This window comes from Oryzias latipes, chromosome 10 (assembly GCF_002234675.1).
Source record: "Oryzias latipes chromosome 10, ASM223467v1".
Classification (NCBI taxonomy): Eukaryota; Metazoa; Chordata; class Actinopteri; order Beloniformes; family Adrianichthyidae; genus Oryzias; species Oryzias latipes.
In genome coordinates this window covers 4,612,073-4,631,553 of record NC_019868.2, presented here as the reverse complement: position 1 = coordinate 4,631,553, position 19,481 = coordinate 4,612,073, and the positions used below count along the sequence as shown (strand labels likewise).

The following is a 19,481-nucleotide window of genomic DNA, read 5'->3' as shown; positions in this document are numbered from 1 at the left end:
TTTCAGTCATTCAGTCATGCAAACTGTTAGTGCAAAGGTGAGCTAACACCTGTGCTCAGGTGAGTGTTTATGTTCTTCTAAAATGGATGGTGGAACGTGGAAAGAAGGAGGGAGAGTGCCCAGCCATCCCCACCCCAAGACCCCCACCGCAGCAGCAGCGGCAGCCGGAATCCCCCCAACGCCACACGGGAACCGGCAGGGAACAACCGCCGCCCGGGCGACCAAGCCCGCCGCCCAGGCCAGGGCCAGCAGGACCGCCGCCAGGCCCCCAGAGCCAGAGAGCAGGGAGGCACGGAGGGAGAGAGAGCGCCGCCCCAGCCCAACCAGGAGAGCAGCCCCCCCGCCGCGCCGGGAGAACCCAACGCAGGGCCCCACCGGAGAAGGACGCCCACAGCCCCAGACGAGCACCCCACCACCACCCAGGAGTTCCGGGCATCCCCCCGCCCCAACCCCAGGTACGAGCCAGGACCCCCCAAGGGAGACCCGCTCCGCACTCCAGGCAGCCATCCGCCCGGCCCACGGTTGGTCCAGGGAGGAGCGAGGCAGGGGCCCGCCGCCCCCGCCCAAGAGGGGGGAACCCCGGGGAAAAAAGAGGGCCCACAAGGGGTGTTGTAAATATGGCCCGACCAGGCTCGGCCACAGTTGGAAATTTGGCGGGGCCCAGCGCTCAGGAGCAAGGACCAGAACCCACCCCCCAGGGACACGAAAACTCCCGGCTCAGATGTAATGTGAACCCCCCCGCCGTGCGGAGAGAGCACCGCCGGGCCCAGGAAGCCGGCACCCGGGGACACGGCCGCCGTTGCAAAGGGGCCCGTACCCCCCACCAGGGAAGAGGCAGGGGACAGATGGTCCTAGGTCCCACCTTCCTTGCAAAATGTGTGTGCGTGTATGTGTGTTTGAGAGGGTGTGTGTGTGTATGTGTGTGTGTTTATGTTGGAATGTATATATTGAGGGGGGAGGGGTGTGTGTGCTAAGGGGGGTGCAGTTAAAATTGGCGGGTAGGGCACTGAGGGGACATCTCCTGATTACTCACAGTGACGTCCCCTCACCCTCCCCACCAAGGGACCCTAAATGTCTAAGGTGCGGTTAAAATTGGCGGGTAGGGTGCTAGGAGGACATCCGCTGCTTGCTGGCAGTGATGTCCAAGCACCCCCCCTACCAAGGGCCCTACATGTCTAAGGTGCAAATAAAACCGAAAGAGGGGGGGCCCACTCCATACGGCAACCATAGGAGGGGGGCCACTGCCTAGTAAACCCCCCCCCAAGGCTCATCGCAGGCTAAGCCCCCCACCCCCTCACCCTATTATGAGGTTATATGAGGAAGGGGGTAAGTTGGGGACAGCTGGTAGACTGTCCCCCGGTGGTCAAACAGCTGTCCCCCCCCCCCCCCCCCCCAGCAAGGGGGCCAGGCCCACCCAGCCCAGGGGCCCCACCCCCCGGAGGCGCCGACACCCCAGGCCCCTCCTCCTTTATTCAACAACTGCTCACCCCCAATTTAATTAGAACCCCCCCCCCCCCCCCCCCCAAAAAAAATGTTGATAAGAAGAAACTAAAGACTTGAAGAACCCTGCAGAACCAGGCCCACGCCAATATCATCAGCAATGGAACAGCATTTAACCTCAGGACAAAAGAGTCCCACAGCAGAAAGCCAGATGACCCCAACCCTAAGCAAGACTGGGGTGACGACACAGACACACACACACACACACAAGACAGTTTCATGCAGAAACAAGCACCCAAACACACACACAGACACACCCTGTCTGTTGCAAAGATGGGGACTATAGACCTGAATTTGAGTGTCATTTAGGTGTCACATACAGAGACTTGGGATAATTCTGGAAAAAGTTATCAAGTCAGAAATCTCTGTTTATTTGCACCAGCATCTGGTCTTAGTGGGAGACTTTTCGTTCATGAGAATCAGATTCACATGTAAGACGTTGTCTTCCTCGTAATCACTATGGACACCTTAGTTATGCCAATCATCTTTTGATCTATTGTAAAAGCGTTCCCAGTGGTCTTTTAACTATGATTCTGCTATTTTCAGGCAAAATTTAAAAATCTGTGTTGTTTCTGCAGAGCCACAGCAGTTCATTAAAAATTCACCTCTGAATTGTGAGTGGGACTGTTGGCAAGGAGTAAACCTCCTCTCATTTCCCATCATCCCTTTATTCTCTCTTTCCTGCCAGCCTATAGCCCCTCAAAACCCTAACCTAACATGACTGGTGAAACAAAAATTTCGAGCATTATCAGAGCTATCCAGAAACAAACAAGTACAAGGATCCATTTGTCTACAAGTGAATGCATCAGAATGGAGCAGAACAGAAAGCTTGTGGCCTCCCTAATCTATCACCTACGTCACTGCAACAGTTTTTATGAAAAGGCATTTTTCATCTGCTCCTGATTCACAGCGATTTGAATAAAGGCAACTCTCAGAGATTATATTTATATTTTAATATATGTCCTCCATTCTGAGAAAAATGCATCAAGAACATGTAAAGAACACCATTTTCATCGGAGGGCGTCTTTCAATGCCATATTTTTATTTTACAGTTTTTAAAATAATGTTGGTGTGGTTTTGCCGGCCCCGGACCGGTTCTGGTCCTACGGAGCTCGTCGGACGTTGGTGCCCGTCACGTGGCGTGACGCAGCGGCGCCGCCACGCCGATGTCCGGGTGGTTCTGCTACTCCACGGCTCGGAATCGACCCAGCGTGAAACCCGAACCTGTGCTGCGGCTCGCGGTCTCGCGCCTCTGTAGAACGGGAGGCGCGTGCAGAGCGCGTGGCCGCCGGTGACGGAGGAGGCGGCTCGCGCGGCCGCAGCGCTCTTCGCCTCGCTAGCTTGCAGCTAGCTTTTTGCGATCCCGATCTGACCCGCTCAGAGCCCCATGAACCCGCACCTGCGGGTGGCTGCGGGGCAGGTCGTGTCGTGGTTCCGTCGGGGGTTGCCTGGCGGGATGATAGTTCTCCTGGGCTGAGTTGGTGACAGAGCGGCGACACACCGCAGCGGCACCAGCTAGCATGATGATCTGGGAGTTCCCTCCTCACCGGAGCCCGGTTGCTTGAGACTGGTCCTGGGGCCCCGCACAGTCTGATGGAGCCCTTTTTGCAGATCGCGCCTCATTCCCTGGCCATCGTGCTGAGCAGGACTGGCGCAGGGGAGGTGGCCGGAGTGTCCGAGAGCGATGAGCTGCCCCGGCACCACACTGGGTACGAGATCTTCGCGAATTTTAAGGCGGAGAACTCCCAACTGCACGTGTGGAACCAGCGGGTCAGCGAGGCCGTGTCCGAGACGTTCTTCCTGGGATGGATCGACGAGCATGTGCTGCTGATCCAGGGGAAGGAAGACCACCTGGAGGCGCTGAGGGAGGGTTGGATGCGGAGATGCCTGAATCCACCTCGGGGATTCACCATCAAGTACCTCGGTAAGGCCCAGCCTGCAGCAGCTCACCTGCTGTCAGTGTGCTGTCTGTCAGGTGTATGTGCTTGTGTGAGGGGGTGCACATGTGAGCTCTCAGGAACAGCATGTACCCTGACAGCTGGCTCTGCAGCATCCATCCAGAACCTTGTTTGGACCTCAGCATCTCTGTTTTGACATGAGTGTAAAAATGGTCCTTTGTTCTCCTACATGCTGGGTCTAATAGAACCCATTCAAACCATTACCTCCAGCTGATCTATTTAGCGGTCTTCCATTCTTGAAATGTTGTATTTTCTCACACCTGGCCAACAGTACACACTTAAAGGAACTAAATGCTGCCCTCCGTCTGAAAGGACACTGCCACAACAAAAACGTCTTTCTTCTATGTTCATCTGTGGCTTTGAGTCACTTGAAGCTGCAGGGTCTCTTGTTGCTCACCTGTGGCTGCATGTCACCAAGGGTTTCAGGGTCCATTGTGGCTCACCTCTGGATGTGTGGTCATGTGGAGTTGCAGGTCACATGTAGTTTTGGGTCACCTTTTGTTGCCTGCCACCTGAGGCTGCATGGTTACCTGTGGTTTCAAGGTCACCTGTTGCTGTATGTGATTTTAGGGTCACCTGTAATTTCAGGGTTACCTTTTGTTTCTGGGTTACTTTCGGCTTTAGTGTCACATATTGCTGCATGCCACTTGTGGCTGCAGGGTCTCTTGTCGCTCACCTGTGGCTTCATGTCTCCTGTGGTTTCAGGGTTCTCTGTGGCTCACCTGTAAATGTGTGGTCACGTGGGGTTTGGGGGTCGCTTGTGGTTTTGAGGTCACCTGTGGTTTCAGTGTCACCTAGAGTTGCGGATGACTTGTGGTCGCAGAGTCTCCTGCTGCTGCCTTTAACTGTGGTTTTAGGGTCATATGAGCTTTTGGGGTCACCTGTAGTTTTGGGTCACTTAGGTGTTAAGTCACCTGTTGGTGTGGATCACCTGTGTTTTTTTGTTGTTGTTTTTTTGGGGGTTTACTGTAGTTAGGGGGTTTACCTGTAGATGTTGCAGGGTCTCCTGTTGCTGCCTGTCAGCTGTGGCTGCAAAGTCACCTGTAGTTTTGGGGTCACCTGTTGCTGTGTGTCAATGGTGGTTTTGGGGTCACCTGTGACTGCGGGTAACTTGTGGTTTTAGGGTCACCTGTGGCCAGGGGTCACCTGTGGTTGCGGGTCACCCATAGCTTTATTTCACTGTGGTTGGCTTCAGGGTCACTTGGGGTTTTGGGTTCACCTGTGGCCGCGTGTCACTTGTGGTTTTGTGGTCACCTGTGGTCGCTGGTCATCTATGGCTGCAAGGTCACATGTAGTTTTGGGGTCACCTGTGGCTGCGTGTCAATTGTGGTTTTGGGGTCACCTGTGGCCGCTAGTCAATTGTGGTTTTGTGGTCACCTGTGGCCGCTGGTCAATTGTGGTTTTGGGGTCATCTGTGCCCGCTGGTTAATTGTGCTTTTGTGGTCACCTGTGGCCGCGTGTCACTTGTGGTTTTGTCGTCACCTGTGGTCGATGGGTCATCTATGGCTGCAAGGTCAACTGTAGTTTTGGGGTCACCTGTGCCTGCGTGTCAATTGTGGTTTTGGGGTCACCTGTGGCTGCGTGTCAATTGTGGTTTTGGGGTCACCTGTGGCTACATGGAACTTGTGGTTTTGGGGTCACCTGTGGCCGCTGGTCAATTGTGGTTTTTTGGTCACCTGTGGCTACATGGAACTTGTGGTTTTGGGGTCACCTGTGGCGGCTGGTCAATTGTGCTTTTGTGGTCACCTGTGGCTGCGTGTCACTTGTGGTTTTGGGGTCACCTGTGGCTGCGTGTCACTTGTGGTTTTGGGGTCACCTGTGGCTGCGTGTCACTTGTGGTTTTGGGGTCACCTGTGGCCGCTGGTCAATTGTGGTTTTGTGGTCATCCGTGGCTGCGTGTCACTTGTGGTTTTGGGGTCAACTGTGGCTGCGTGTCACTTGTGGTTTTGGGGTCACCTGTGGCTGCGTGTCACTTGTGGTTTTGGGGTCACCTGTGGCTGCATGTCACTTGTGGTTTTGGGGTCACCTGTGGCCGCTGGTCAATTGTGGTTTTGTGGTCATCCGTGGCTGCGTGTCACTTGTGGTTTTGAGGTCACCTGTGGCTGCGTGTCACTTGTGGTTTTGGGGTCAACTGTGGCTGCTTGTCACTTGTGGTTTTGGGGTCACCTGTGGCTGCGTGTCACTTGTGGTTTTGGGGTCACCTGTGGCTGCGTGTCACTCTGGTTTTGGGGTCACCTGTGGCCGCTGGTCAATTGTGGTTTTGTGGTCACCTGTGGCTGCGTGTCACTTGTGGTTTTGGGGTCACCTGTGGCTGCTTGTCACTTGTGGTTTTGGGGTCACCTGTGGCTGCGGGTCACTTGCAGCTGCAGGGTCACCACTCTAAAACATTGAACCGCTTGGGAACCAAATGCTCAGGCTCCCATTCAGGAAGTGTGGCAGAATACTCAGAGGAGCAGCATGTGTGTCCTACATGGGTCTGTAAGTGGGTCAGTGCAGAACTAAGACACGGTTCTGCAGCTCAGACACAGATAAGCTGAGCAGCACACATTACACATTCTGTCTGTGTGTCTGAAAGTGTGTGTCTAAGTGTCTTTGTGTTTGTGTGATTGAGTGTTTGTGTTCGTAGCAGCAGGAACAAAGCTGTGATTGTGTTGCTGTCATGGCGACCTCAGCCCCCCCTCCCAGCCTAATGTCTGCAGGCTGCAGTAAGGGACTGTGTGATTGGTCACACCCCCCTGTCTTTGTGCTGTGCAGAGAATTGTGGGTAGGCTGTGAGGGAGGGGGAGGAGCCAGAGGAGCAGGTTGTGTGAAGAAGGAGCTGCAGCGTGTACGCTCTGCTCAGCTGAAGCTTCGCTCACAGGAGGACCGGATCGCTGAATTGGAGGTGGGGTTCTTTGGCGGGGGGGGGCTGCTTGTGTGCCTGATCTAGAGCTGCTGCTAGCTAGCATTTGCAGCATGTCTGGATGGCAGAAGAGATGCGGGACAGAGTGGGAAGGATGGGATGAGGAAGGGGGGAGTAGTAGAGGAGGGGGCGGGGCTTAGAGCTGTGGACAAAGGAGGCCGGTCTATTATTGCCTACCCCTGCAGAGAGGGGCGTGCACTCACGCATGCACTGCTCTCTGCTGTCTGCCTCCTTTCTGGGGCGAGTGGCCGGTTGGGCTCTGGACCGGGTCAACTGAGCTTTAGGATGGGTGTAACAGGAAGTCAACCCCCCTGGTTTTTTAGTGCGCAGTGCCCATAAGCCGCAGATCTGCTGCCATCCAGCCTCAAATCCGCCCAGGTGGAATTTGTGGGGGGCATCGACCGTGTCCTGTGTAAGGTGGTACTTTCGATTCTGGCTTCTTCCAGACATCAGCCCATCTGAAGTTCACTTACCTTCAGGGACGAGCTTCAGGGCAGGGGTTCACTCCTGAAGAGTTTGACGCAGAGCTCATGAAGTGGATCCAAAACTTCTGTAAGCTCACCTCCATGATTCTCAGTGATCTTCTATGTCCCACAGACCAAGTGGACAATAAAACAGATTTCTCTGTTACATTGATCTAACCATGGGTTCTAATGGGTTAAGGCAGTGGTCCAGGCCAAAGACCAGTTTACTGTCAAACAATATTTTCCCAGACTTTTCTGTACGAGGCTGAAGTCTTCTTTTTAGCCTCCAGTATCCCTTAACCTTTGAGGGTAAAGTTTATCTTTGGCCTCTATAAAATATCTGGTGCTGCTTTAAACTTTATTGAATGCCAGATTTAATGTAGGAACCATTAAAATGATTTTACCTTTACCCAAAACTGTCAAAAAGAAGCTAGAAAAAATCTGACGCCGTCGTCAGCCTCGTCTGACTTTGAGGTGCGACAAAAAAAAAAAACACTCACCAAATCTGGGGTCTTCTAAATGAAATAATCAGAAATGGGAATCCACTGTTGGAGCATTTTTATTAGCAGCATCCTAACAACATTAGACAGCCGGTTTTTGAATATTCTGCATTATTATTATTATGGTCTGTGGAAACAACTGTCACAATAAATCCATATTTAGAGTAAGGACTCCTGGTTTTTGCCTGATAAATGCAGCTTTGTTCTATTGTGAAGTCAAAGGCTCTTCTGTTTCCTCACTGACTGTTTTCTGTGTAAAGAAACTTTCCCAGTACGTTTGGTTTTTGTCAATTTTGCTAGCTCGGTGGTTTAATTTAGCCACCTTAAGAAAGAGGCGGATGGATTTTCAAAACGAGACCGAGCGACAAAATGTAGGCCGTGCTTTTCTTTCTCTGCGGTCCAGTACCAAGTGTGCCGGTGACCAGTCCATGACCCGGTGGTTGGAGATCCATTGGGTGAAGGTTTTGATCGTTGTTTATTGGGATCTTGCAGACGAGGTTACCAGGCGAGTAACCTGCATGAAGGTGCTATTCCTTTACGATAAAGAGGCCTCAAACTAGTCACCTGTATACAGCTGTGTCTGTTGGTCTTTAGCCCATTAACATGGATTTACTTTCATTCAGAAAACAATATCTGCCCAACAAAACTGGGATCCAAACACTGTTGAGTCCCATCGTGGATTCTCTGGTTGAGAGAGCCATTGAACATTGGAGCGAACAGCAAAGGCAACAGTGTTTCTGTTACGTTTGTTCTAAAAATCCACCTTTAGAGGTTCTGTTTTTAAAGGTTTTGGAAATGTAAAGTTCACTTGGTTCATTTCAGTTCAAAGTTCAGTTTCAAAGTTTTAGTTTTCAACTTTCAAAGCCTTAAACTACCGTGTTACAGGTTCGAGTGGTCCTTGTACTTTAGTTGGTTTCCCTGGTTGTGTCAGGCGTGTTCATGTTGGGGTCTCAAAGCACCTGTTTTGTTTTTCAGGGGATGTCTCGCCCATCAGCATGTCCCCAATCAGCCAACCACAGTTCATCCCCCTAGGAGAGGTTTTGCTTTTGGCTATTTCTGCCCTAAACTCCGCCCACAAGCCTGTCACTGAGGAGGCTCTGACCGAGCACCTGCAGACATGTTTCCAAGGTAAGTGCAGAAGTGACTAGATGCTCTAGAAGGCTGCTCCTCCTCACCTAAACCTCACATGTGCTTGGACTGCTGTGAAGGTTAGAGGAGCATAAAGATGATGTATGCACTCCCCAGGGAGGTGGCCCATGTGGGTGCTGCGGGTTTTTGGGTTGTCCGGGGCCCGTAGAGCGGCCGCATCCCAAGAAGCGTGGAGGTGTGTCTTGAAGTTCCCCTAAGGCTCGTACGTCCACCCAAGGGGACGTCATGTCAAATGTTCTCCTTTTTAACAGTCAGGCTGTGCACAAGGAGCACGCACTTATCAGGTGGACCACACTAACGGGCTCCTTTCACAGGGTTTGGTCAGGTAGATAAAGAAAAAAAAACCTGCATCTCACCTGCTTCACCCTTTTACATGTTGTTTAGATGTTCACTAGGGTTGTGCCGATGGACGATACCATCGTCCATCGTGATGGGTGACTGACCTCACGATGGAGAGACACCATCGTGATGCCACGCCCCCGCCACGCTGCGAGTCAACACCATAAGCCGCGGTTACATGTGCAAAATATCTTGATTGGATCGATGGTCGGATTAGAATTCAACCGTGTACATGGCAGTACAGTGTAGTGTAGTGTTTGTAATACCGGAAGAGGAAATGAGTTCCGCTGAGAGGCTACATACATAGCTATCTGGCAGCTCTGTAGTATCCTAGACGATCTTCTAAACAGGCTTTTAATAATGTTACAGTTATTATGAAATGCCTGTTCACTCCTCATTTTAATTTTAATCCGTGTGGTCAGTGCTTTTACTGTTGAAGAACGGAGCTGGAATAAGCCAGGGTTAGGAGAGGCTAACACACGCGCCAACAACATTTAGCCTTTGATGAACATAAAATCCGTGCGGTAAATGCTGCAATCTGCAACTTGGCTGAACTTAAATATGTGGGAATAACATCAGCCTTTATTTTGTCTGGACACAACTGGAAACACAAATCCATGTGATTGTTTGAACGGTTTCTAAGGACTGAGCCACATTTCTGCTTTAAGCTCACACACTGCCCCAAAGCCACTGTGTGAGCCGACGGTCCAAGCTCTGCCCGGACACACACTTTTACTGGAAGACCCGGTTCTCCAGAGTTCGGTAGCTCGTTCAGCTAGAGCTGCGGGACGGATCGCAGTCCAAAGTCTCCCACACATAGCGCACACGTAACAAAGCATCCTCCCTTCCCCTCAAACACAAAGTCCGGCCGCTCTACTTAGAGACATGTTCGTTCAGCCCACCGGTCCACTTGACTAATCAGGTGCAGGAGCGGACTACTTCTTTTCTATTTTGTGTGTTATTTTTTTGTTTTTGTTTGTTAAAGTCACTTCCCTCGGTTTACTGGATCATCGCGGATATCATCGTCCATCCCGATGGTTTACTGCAAACATCGTCAACTGCCAATTTAAGGGACATTGCCCAATCCTAGTGTTCACTACAACCTGTCCGTAGAAAAAAAAAACTGAATGAACATTTTCTCTACAGGCTCACTGAGCGGTCTTGGATTTTGGTATTTCCTGTGGGCCCCGGATAGAATTGCCCCTTTTTTGTCTGCAGACAGCCCGTATCCACTGTTACGAGCAGTTGTGACAAACACATATAAGCAAAGCAGGCGAAAACCAGGAGAACAGATTGAAAACAGGTGTAAGAAAATCTGGTTTTGCACAAGATAAACGTAAGACTGTTTTGGACCATTTTAAGGCTTCTTTGAACAAAAGTTTCCATCTGGTTTTTTATCAGATGTGGAAAGGGATGTAAATATGTGTGCTCAATATAAAAGACCTGTTTTTTTGTCAAAATAACAGGTAAAAGTATGAAGCAATACTGCTAATAAATGCTCAGGAGACCGGTTAATTTTCTTGACATTTAAGGAGAAAGCTAGTTATTTTTCTCCAGTCTTCCAGATACAGAAGGACAAAGCTTAATACACAAGAAGGACACAGAGGCAATTGCAAACATTTTTTCTATATTGAAAAGATAAATAAAAGCGGATTGTGTGTCATGCAAAGCTTTAAACCTGGGCTCAAAAACATCAAGAACTTGCTTCTCTAAAAAGTTCATTGGCTGTAAACAAACTTCTCTAGAAGTTAAAATTTAAAAGGCTGTTTAGAAAAAGGCTTAAAATGACTGCAAGCTCTGAATGCAGCTCCTTCTGTACAACAGCATCATCAAGTGTTTTCCTGTAAGAAGAAGGGATTAAACATAGTAAAAAAAGAGGATAATGGTAAAAAAAAAAAGAAGCCCTTAGTGGGGTGAACTGGAATTAACTCCGCCCACCCCAGCAATGTTTCAAAAATGGACGGTTGGGTATAAAGTGCAATTAAATTTTTGTTTTATCCAACAATATCAAAAAAGCTAATTGGAGAAATGCACAGTAATGCAACAAATTGATCATACATTTAAAAAAGTGTTTGATATTTTATTTTGTTTAAATATTCTAAAAAAATGAAAACAAGTGACCTTTTAAAATTACCCCCCCCCCCCCCCCCCCCCCCCCAAATAATAGACATCCAAAATATTTTTGACTCTAGGCTCTACATGTTTAATTTAACTGCAAAATGGGAATTTTTAGCCCAAGTCAACAGGCAGTTGCTTCCTTTGAACACCTGTGTCCAGTGGCCCTTAAAGGAATTGCACCCTTTGGTAGCTTCAGGTTGGGGAACAGACAGTTTGAAGTGGTTTGTTTCTGACTGACTCCTGTTCTGGTTCTGCTCAGGTGTTCCCACGCCGACAGAGGAGGCGCTCCACCATACGCTGAGCATGCTGGTCCACGAGCGCAAGATTTACCCAACCCCTAATGGATACTTTATCGTCACCCCTCAAACCTATTTCATCACTCCCAGCCTGGTCCGGACTGGTTCTAAGTGGTACCATTTAGATGAGCACCCGGCTGACCGACATCAGTACCAGAAACCGGAACTGCATCAGCTGACTCAGTGCACCTCGCCTCTCTCTGGCACCATAACCCCGTCTACCTCTGGAGGATTGCGGGATCGGACGTATAAAGCAGAGGGCTCTCAGAGCCACCACGCCACTCTGCAGCGGTGCTCTCCCAAAGACCACAGAGAGGTGCACTCCTCACCACAAACGCCTTCCCAGCAAGTGGGAGGAAACTTGGAGAAGGGCAGGGGCAGCCTTGGATTTGCTTTCAAAATGGACACGCTCACCAAGCACAAAGGTGGGGCGGCCGTGCCCGCCGCACTGGCAGACGCAGACAAGTCTGCAGGAAGTGGTTCTGGGAGCCGAAAGTTTGGTTTGAAGTTGTTCCGGTTGAGTTTCAAAAAGGACAAGACAAAGCAGCTGGTGACCTTCTCCGCCCAGTTCCCCCCAGAAGAGTGGCCACTCCCTGATGAGGATACCCCTAATCAGATGCCTCGCTTTGTGGAGATGGAGATCATTCGCAGAATCAACCCTGACCTCACCGTAGAGAACCTGGCCCGCCACACCGCTGTCATGAAGCGTCTGGAAGAGGAGCGTGTTCAAAGGAGCATGGCGTCGTCAGCCAATCAGAGTTCCAGGAGCAGGAGGAGTGGTGGCCGACACAGGAAGCAGTCTCAGACCAAACATGGGCGCTCCCACAGCAAAACCCGTTCGACCCGCTTTGACCAGACTGACAGTTCACGCGCTGATCCAGCCAACAGAGACTATCGGGGCCACTCATCGTCTCTGGCTCGCTCGCCTCGAGAACAGGCCCTCGCCGTGGAGAGGCACCGGGCACGCCTTCACCTCGCTCACAGCATTCCTAACATCCTGGAATCCACACACCTGCCTGTTACGCCTGAGTGGGACGTTTCCGGAGGGCTGGCAAAGCGGCGCATGGAGGTACCTTTCCCTGAGCCGAGCCATGTCCCTTTAGCCCATCACTCCAAAGTCCATCGCTCTCACTCACACACCCAGGAGAGGAAGTCCCGCAGTGAGCGCAGCAGCAAAGCCAAGGAGCGCTCCCGCTCTATGGACAACTCCAAAGCAGTGCTTGGAGTCGGCCCGGTGGCGCCGTCCAATTATTACGACAACCGAAGCCGCTACTACACAGAAGATGGCAGCCTGAGAGCCAATCAAAACTCCACGCCGTTCTCCAGAGCGCCGCTCACAACGGGACTGGAGGGGGGCAGGAGCTTTGATAGGAGTAAGAGTCGAGACAGTCTGGTGGCATACAAAACACTACCGCCCCACAGCGCTCCCCCTGACGAGTACTTCCAGTGTTCCGGGAAGCCCACCAACACGCTGGGAACTCTGTGCAGGAGCAGCTCCGACCAGCAGCCCCCTCATCCTCCTGAAAGCAAAGAGGACCCTCCAGAGGGGGGCACCAATGGTGGCAGCTTCCCCTCAATACCTCTACCTGTCCCCGACTCCTCCCTTCCTAACATGCGGCCTCCCAACAGCGCCTCCTGTGGTCAGGAGAAAAATAAGGAGGTCTTCAACAAAGACGGTTTGTTTGATCCTCCATCCAGCCTCCCCCTGTCGAGCTACAGCTCTTTGAAAAAGACCCTGCCTCTGTCCTCGTCCTGTGATGCTCTGGATGCTCACAGCGACACCCCCAAACCGCTGGTGGCAACGTCATCTGCCCCTCCACTGGTACCTGAAGCTACCTCTGGGGCTGCAGATGCCTCCTTGGACTACTACAACGTTTCAGATGACGAAGAAGCTGAGGAGGGGGGAGCTAGGAGTAAAGAGGGGGCTTTAGGGGAAAAGTCTGGGGGAGTCGCTGGGACGGGCCGGGGGGGAGCAGGAACCATGCAGTGGCTGCTTGAGCGGGAGAAGACCAGGGACCTTCAGAGGAGGTTTGAAAGAACTCTTAGTCTTTCTGGTGCTAAAGACCACCTTCCTGAACCGGGTCAGAACCAGCAGGCGTCGCACTCCGCCAGGCTGGACAGTATGGACTCCAGCTCCGTCACGGTGGACAGTGGATTCAACTCCCCCAGGTGAGAATACGCTGTAGAGTTGGTTTCTGCTTTCGTGCCATGGAGTGGTTCCAGATGTAATAACGTTTTGATAAAAAGTATAGAAAAATGAAAACAGCTAAAAAATAAAACTCAAACCTGTGCAATAATGGTTCAGGAGACGCCAGCATAAGAGCCGATGTTACAGATATGAACATCTACCTCTACACCGCCAAAGTGCAGGGGTAGAGCGGTCGACCTCTGATCGGAGGATGGCAGGCTCGGTTCCTGCTTGCATGCCATCCACTGGCAGGATGCTGAACCCCACGTTGCTCCAGGATCAAAGATCAACGATCCATGTTTACGTGGCAAACAAAACTAATTTCGTACAAGAGACGTGGCACAGAAGAGATTGATTGACAAGGTCTAAAGCCAATTAGGACGCTGTAAAAAAAGTGAAATTGTGCTGAAAAAAATGTGTGAAATGTGGAGACTGCAAAAGGTGAACAGCAATAAAGTGAGGAAAGACTGTAGACATCATTAATAAATGCCATTTAAAACTGTTGATGACAAAACCATTTTAGATTTGGTGGCTTTTAAAACAGGCTTTATTTAATGAATAAATAAAGGTTACCAAATAAATAAAAGATCCCTATCAGACTATTTCAGTGCGGATGGAGTCACTCTGTGGCTGCATGACACAATGCCAAATAAACAGTCCTCCAGAGGAGCCAGAGCTAGATGGGAGAGCTTCATCCCAGTGTGTGGACAGGCTTTTGTGGATGAAATGAGACATATCATGGTCGCTGTGTATTGGGGGGTGTTTGTTCGGAATCATGTCTGCCAGGATAACCAAAGGATCGCTGTAAATTGTAATGACCCCATCCACAATGCATTGTGGGAGTTGGCCTTTTTTCTCTCTCTCTTGAGTAGGTTTTCCCCAGTAGAATCAGACGGACTAGACTTCACAGATTCAGCTCACTGTGGTGCTCTGCTGTTTTCATTTCTGTCACCACTCAGCAAGTTCTTATTAATCAGATCAGAGAAAAGACATTTTCAATTGGTAAATAATATATTACAGATATATTTTAGTGGCATTTGCTCTGAAGTATAAATGTGATGGAGGGACAGAAGACAAGGAAAGCAGCAGTGAATTCAAACATTTATAGCTTTTTCATCTGCTGCAAAAACGCTTCTCTTGCTGTTACACTCTAAATGCGTGCATCACAGCCTTCCCAGGGTTTTGAGGTTTTCAGCTCATCAATTGACCAATTACAAAAGGGGGATGGATGGAAATAGAGCCTGGGTGATGGCATGCGTTGCAAAAATCAGAGTATTTTCACACCTGTGTTCTGTGCCGAATCCCTGCAGCTTTTGAGAGGGCTGTAGTCTTCCAGGACATTTTGGACCAAGGTTTGAATATCTCTAGAGAGCCAGGACTGACCACAACTGCTGGATTGGATATCTGAATCTGTTGGTTCTGTCTATGCCATCTGCCGACGTGTTGCTGATATGTGCCAAGGTTTTGCTGCAACAGCAAGAACTACGGGACGACTGTCAGAGACCGTCCATGTTGTCAATCCAGCACTTTGTTTCTGAAACAGAAGTACAGAGGAGCATGTTTCTACTGGTAGTGTGTTTGGAAATGTTCCCACAGTCAGTTTGACAGCATTGGGTGCTCAGACTCTCGTCTGAAGCCTGAATGAAGTCTGATGGCACAGATGACTTTTAGTTTGAAAAGCTGTGCTGCATGCATGCCGGTTGGCTCATACCCTGCACCTCCATTATCTGGATGAACGCTTAAGTCCTGGAAAACGCCCTCCAGGGAAATGTTGCTTTGACTAGGGCCTCATAAATGACAATTGGTGTCTTATGTGTGCTGGATATTCAAGCCTAGACACGTTTTATTATGTTGTAGTCAGAACTGCACGTCTAACTAATTGATTCATTTATGTCGGCACTGTGGACGCGTTTCCCTTTCACACTTTAACACAGTTCAGTTTGTTTATCTCAAAACAAAAACACATAAACAATTTGGAGAGGAGACTTTGAATGTAGGGACTTTGACTGGAATAACAACAGCCTGACGTGATTTTTTGGGGGGGGGGGATTCTGTGTGTCAAAGAAACCAGATGGAAAAAGAGCAAGGTGGTGTGGATGGAAAGAGGAAGGGGGGAGGAGAAATCCTAAAGGAGGAGTTGGATAAGAATGTTCTGACGGGGCGATGAATCTGCAGCTGGAGGTTGAAGGTGGGATGCTGAATGTTGTCAGGTTGGGGGTGAAGCACAGGAGAAGAAGGAACTCTGGATGGAGATGGATGAGGAGATCCATAAAGGGAGGGGAGGGAGTGGTGATTGGGACACTTTAACAGACAAGCAGGTGATGAAGATTATTGACTTTCAGGAGAGAATCACTGAAAATGTACTTTCCATTTTATTTTCATCACCATTCTAAAACAAATTGGTATATCTGGTGATTTTAAACTTAAAATGTAGAACTTGCATGAAGTTATGAATAAAATCATTTAAAAACTAAGGAGCACTGAAGGAAAACCAAACAAGCAATTGCATAAAGATTCATAGATTCAATTAAAACTGTATTTTCTAAGTGTAGATAGATTTGATTTGACTAACAGGTTTATATAAACCCAGCCCTCGTTTAATATGTTGAAATTTTCCAAAATTTAATAGATAATGAAATATTCACTGTATTGGCTCACCTGCATTTGACCTGAAGTGTCATCCCATTCCTAACCCATAGAGTTCAATACGATGTGGGTCCACCTTTTGCAGCCTTCTGGGAAGGCTGTCCACAAGGTTGAGGAGTGTTTGTAGAAAGTGTTGACCAATCTTCCGAAAGGTCATTGATGAGGTCACGCACTGATGGTGGTGGAGAAGGCCTGGCTCTCAGTCTCTGCTCTAATTCATCCCATAGATGTTCTATCTGGTTAAGGTCAGGACTCAAGTCAGGTCAGGTCAGGTCAGTCAAGTTCATCCACACCAGACTCTGTCATCCATGTCTTCATGGACCTGTCTTTGTGCACTGGTACACGGTCATGTTGGAAGAGGAAGGGCCCGCTCCAAACTGTTGGGAGCATGGAATTGTCCAAAATGTTTAGGTATCCTGAAACATTCAGAGTTCCTTTCATTGGAACTAAGGAGCCAAGCCCAAGTCCTGAAAAAAAAAAAAAACCCACGCCATAAATCCTCCATCAAATTCCACACTCGGCACCATGCAGTCCCAGATTTACCGTTCTCCTGCAACCTCCAAACCCAGACTGGTCCATCAGATTGTCAGATGGAAAAGCCTTATCCATTAGTCCAGAGAAGGCGTCTCCACTGCTCTAGAGTCCAGTGGTGGCTGACCCCTCTCCATCAGTTTACATGGTCGGATATATGGCTTACATCTCACATGGTTGGTATACCTCTATATGGCTGAGTTGCCGTTGTTCCCAAACTCTTCCATTTTGCTCTGACAGATCTGACAGCTGACCGTGGAATATTTAGGAGAGAGGACATTTTACACACAGGTGGCGTCCTTTTGATAGTTCCACGCTGGAGTTCACTGAGCTTCTGAGAGCGGCCTATTCTTTCACAAACGTTTGTAAAAACAGTCTGCATGCCTGAGGGCTTGATTCTGTACACCTGCTGACTGAGAACAAAGTGTTGTGTTTGAAAATGTTTCCAGTGTTCTTGGTGAATCTCCTGCCATCTTTCATGTCTGTTTTGTCTTTGTTTCAGAACCAGGGAGAGCCTGGCCTCCAACACGTCCTCGGTCGTGGAGAGCAACAGACGACAGAACCTTGCTCTGAGTCCTGGACACTTGGGCATGGCCTCCAGCACTGGACCTCCTTTCTCCTTCCATACCATCTCAGAACCTCCTAGCAGCCAAACAGAGAAGCTGCAGAAGCCCAGCGGCTGCCTGGCCTCCATCACCAGCGTGTGAGGCTGCAGCTCAGAGTAGGACTGTTAGGGCTTCAGTGTTTTGATTTTTCTGTGATCTCAGGTTCTGTTGTTACACTTCAACATGCCCCCCCCCCACACTCCACTCCACTTCAAGATTCTCCATGATTTCATGACCTTTCACATGGACCAGGACCTCTGCCCCAACATCTGCCACCTTCAGAGCAGACAAAGATGCAGACAGACGTCCATACAGAGTCCAGGTCCAGGCCATTTCCTCTCCTAACTGAACCGACAAGAAGAGCTCATTTTGATGTGAAATGGTTTCCGTGGTTTGTTGAAGAGGAGGATTTCTGTGTTTGGTGCTGACCCGGTTCAGCCCATACAGCCCCAGTGTTGCTATTAGACACAACCTTGGTGGTTCTCATCATGTCAGCACGTTCACCTGCGTTTTCAGGGGAACCTTGGTTCTAAAGGTTTCACAGAACCTGTGCGTCCGGCTGCTGCTTCTAACCAGACTCGTCAGTCTTCCTCACAGATCTGCTAATGTTGGAGCCAGACGAACGTATGAGGCCTTCTCCAAAACCTTCCATAGATGCTGACAGGTTTTGATCTGGACTCGAACTCCAATGCTGTGAACATCTCCATCCTGGAACATCAGCTGATGAGGAAGCTGCTTTGAAATGTTGCTGAAGCTCAACCCGACCGACCACAGAGAACCCAGATCCAGATTTTGCAGATGACTTCATCCTCTGATCCTCCATCAGTCAGAACCCGTCCACTCATCTGCTAAGGGAGCTCTTCTGTCCATCATCTCACTGAGCAGGGAACATCTTGAAGCTCTTCCTTCTACTCAGACTGGGAGCTTTGCTCCTTCGCTGATCTTTCATCCCCTTAAATCTGTCAATATTCTCCTCCATCAGGCCACGTTCTCGCAGGGTTTCACTTCGTAGCTGGACTTCTAAGGTTCATTTGGAACAGAAGAGGTAGCGTTTCTCTATTTGGACATAGACGTCCTTGATTTCTCCTTCAAAGTATCTGTGCTGACTGACTCCTGACTGCTCTGGATGGTAACATGGTCTGCAGCTTGATGCATCAAATGAGCAGAGTGACATTCTCTAGACAAATCTTTAAAGTCCAGCTTCTCTGAAACCCTGTGATTTCAGATGTTCTCCATCCATGAAGAGGTTGGTTTTCCACCATCTTCCAGGCTTCAGTTCTGCAGCCCCAGTCTTCTTTAGTCTGTGCAGACCAGTCATCTGAACGTCGTCCTTACAGCCACAAGATGAGTTCAGGACTTCTGAGGGAGAGAAGTTCCTCACTGCACCACACGTCTTCTCTGATCCAGCAGAAGATCCTAGCCCTCTGCTTTGATCTACCCTCTAAACGTGGTTTACCTGGAGACAGGTGCAGACTCTGTAAAGTTCTGAATGTTTTGGCCCGGCGTTGTGACGTTGCAGGTTCCTGCTGTAGTCTGAAGACTGTTCCTCTGAGAAGGGACTCCGATATGAATGTTTTACACGGTTCCTGCTTTCTTCTGGAACATTCTGTGTGAAAGTGTCCGGAGTGGCCTCACTGGTGTCGACTGTGTTTTTATTTTCTGTAATAACCTGTGAATTCTGTGCTAACAGAACCAAACATGATTTTGGATCTTGCTTTGTGTTCAGTTCTTGGTTTTATTGTACATACTGTGGCACATATTTGAATAAACTTGGGAGACGAAGACCTCCATGACCCTTTTTTCTTCTGTCCAACAAATGAGACAGGACAAGCGTCCAGATGTTAGTGGTTTGATGCTACTTCCAGCCTGCCTCCAGTTTCTGTCTGAAGCTGCATTCACACCGCCCTTATCAACACGCGTTCTAGTGAAAAGTAACCTGTATAAACGCCCTTTTCGTTTAAAACTACCACGTTTGTGCGTAACTACGCAAGTCTTTGTGACAGTTTTTGGGCTCTACACATTGCAGGTTAACCCTTGTGCTATCCTAGGCACTTTGACATTGGGAGTTGGGTCATCTAGACCCACTAGACAGTGCTCTGAACCTTTTTTCTTCAATGATTTGTGATCTTCACTGGTGTCCATGGATTACATTAAATCTTTCCACCTTTATCCACCTTTGTCATGGTAGAGAGAACACGCCAATGGAAGGGTGGGGTCATCTAAGATAGCACAGGGGTTACATGATTGGAAGTGCCAACCGTTTGAAAATTGATCATGGAAGAGCA

General features: G+C 49.4%; 1 protein-coding gene across 2 annotated transcripts; it reads left to right on the top strand.

The window, feature by feature from the left end:
- The first annotated feature begins 2,505 nt into the window (after window positions 1-2,505).
- Window positions 2,506-18,981, top strand: LOC101168773 (storkhead-box protein 2). Of its 2 annotated transcripts, none has more exons than XM_011473172.3 (4): window positions 2,506-3,424; window positions 8,300-8,452; window positions 11,190-13,395; window positions 17,094-18,981. In XM_011473172.3, the coding sequence occupies exons 1-4, from the start codon at window positions 3,094-3,096 to the stop codon at window positions 17,296-17,298; spliced, it is 2,895 nt and encodes a 964-aa protein (XP_011471474.2). In that variant the 5' UTR covers window positions 2,506-3,093; the 3' UTR covers window positions 17,299-18,981. The 2 variants fall into 2 exon arrangements, with proteins under 2 accessions (XP_011471474.2, XP_023815323.1); XM_023959555.1 differs by lacking the exon at window positions 2,506-3,424 and adding an exon at window positions 6,223-6,342.
- The last annotated feature ends 500 nt before the right edge of the window (window positions 18,982-19,481 follow it).

Bases quoted from the DNA above. Each gene is read 5' to 3' on its own strand.
- LOC101168773 (XM_011473172.3), top strand. From the start codon at position 3,094: ATGGAGCCCTTTTTGCAGATCGCGCCTCATTCCCTGGCCATCGTGCTG. The intron at 3,425-8,299 runs GTAAGGCCCAGC...TTTGTTTTTCAG, and splicing joins ATTCACCATCAAGTACCTCG to GGGATGTCTCGCCCATCAGC. The intron at 8,453-11,189 runs GTAAGTGCAGAA...GGTTCTGCTCAG, and splicing joins CCTGCAGACATGTTTCCAAG to GTGTTCCCACGCCGACAGAG.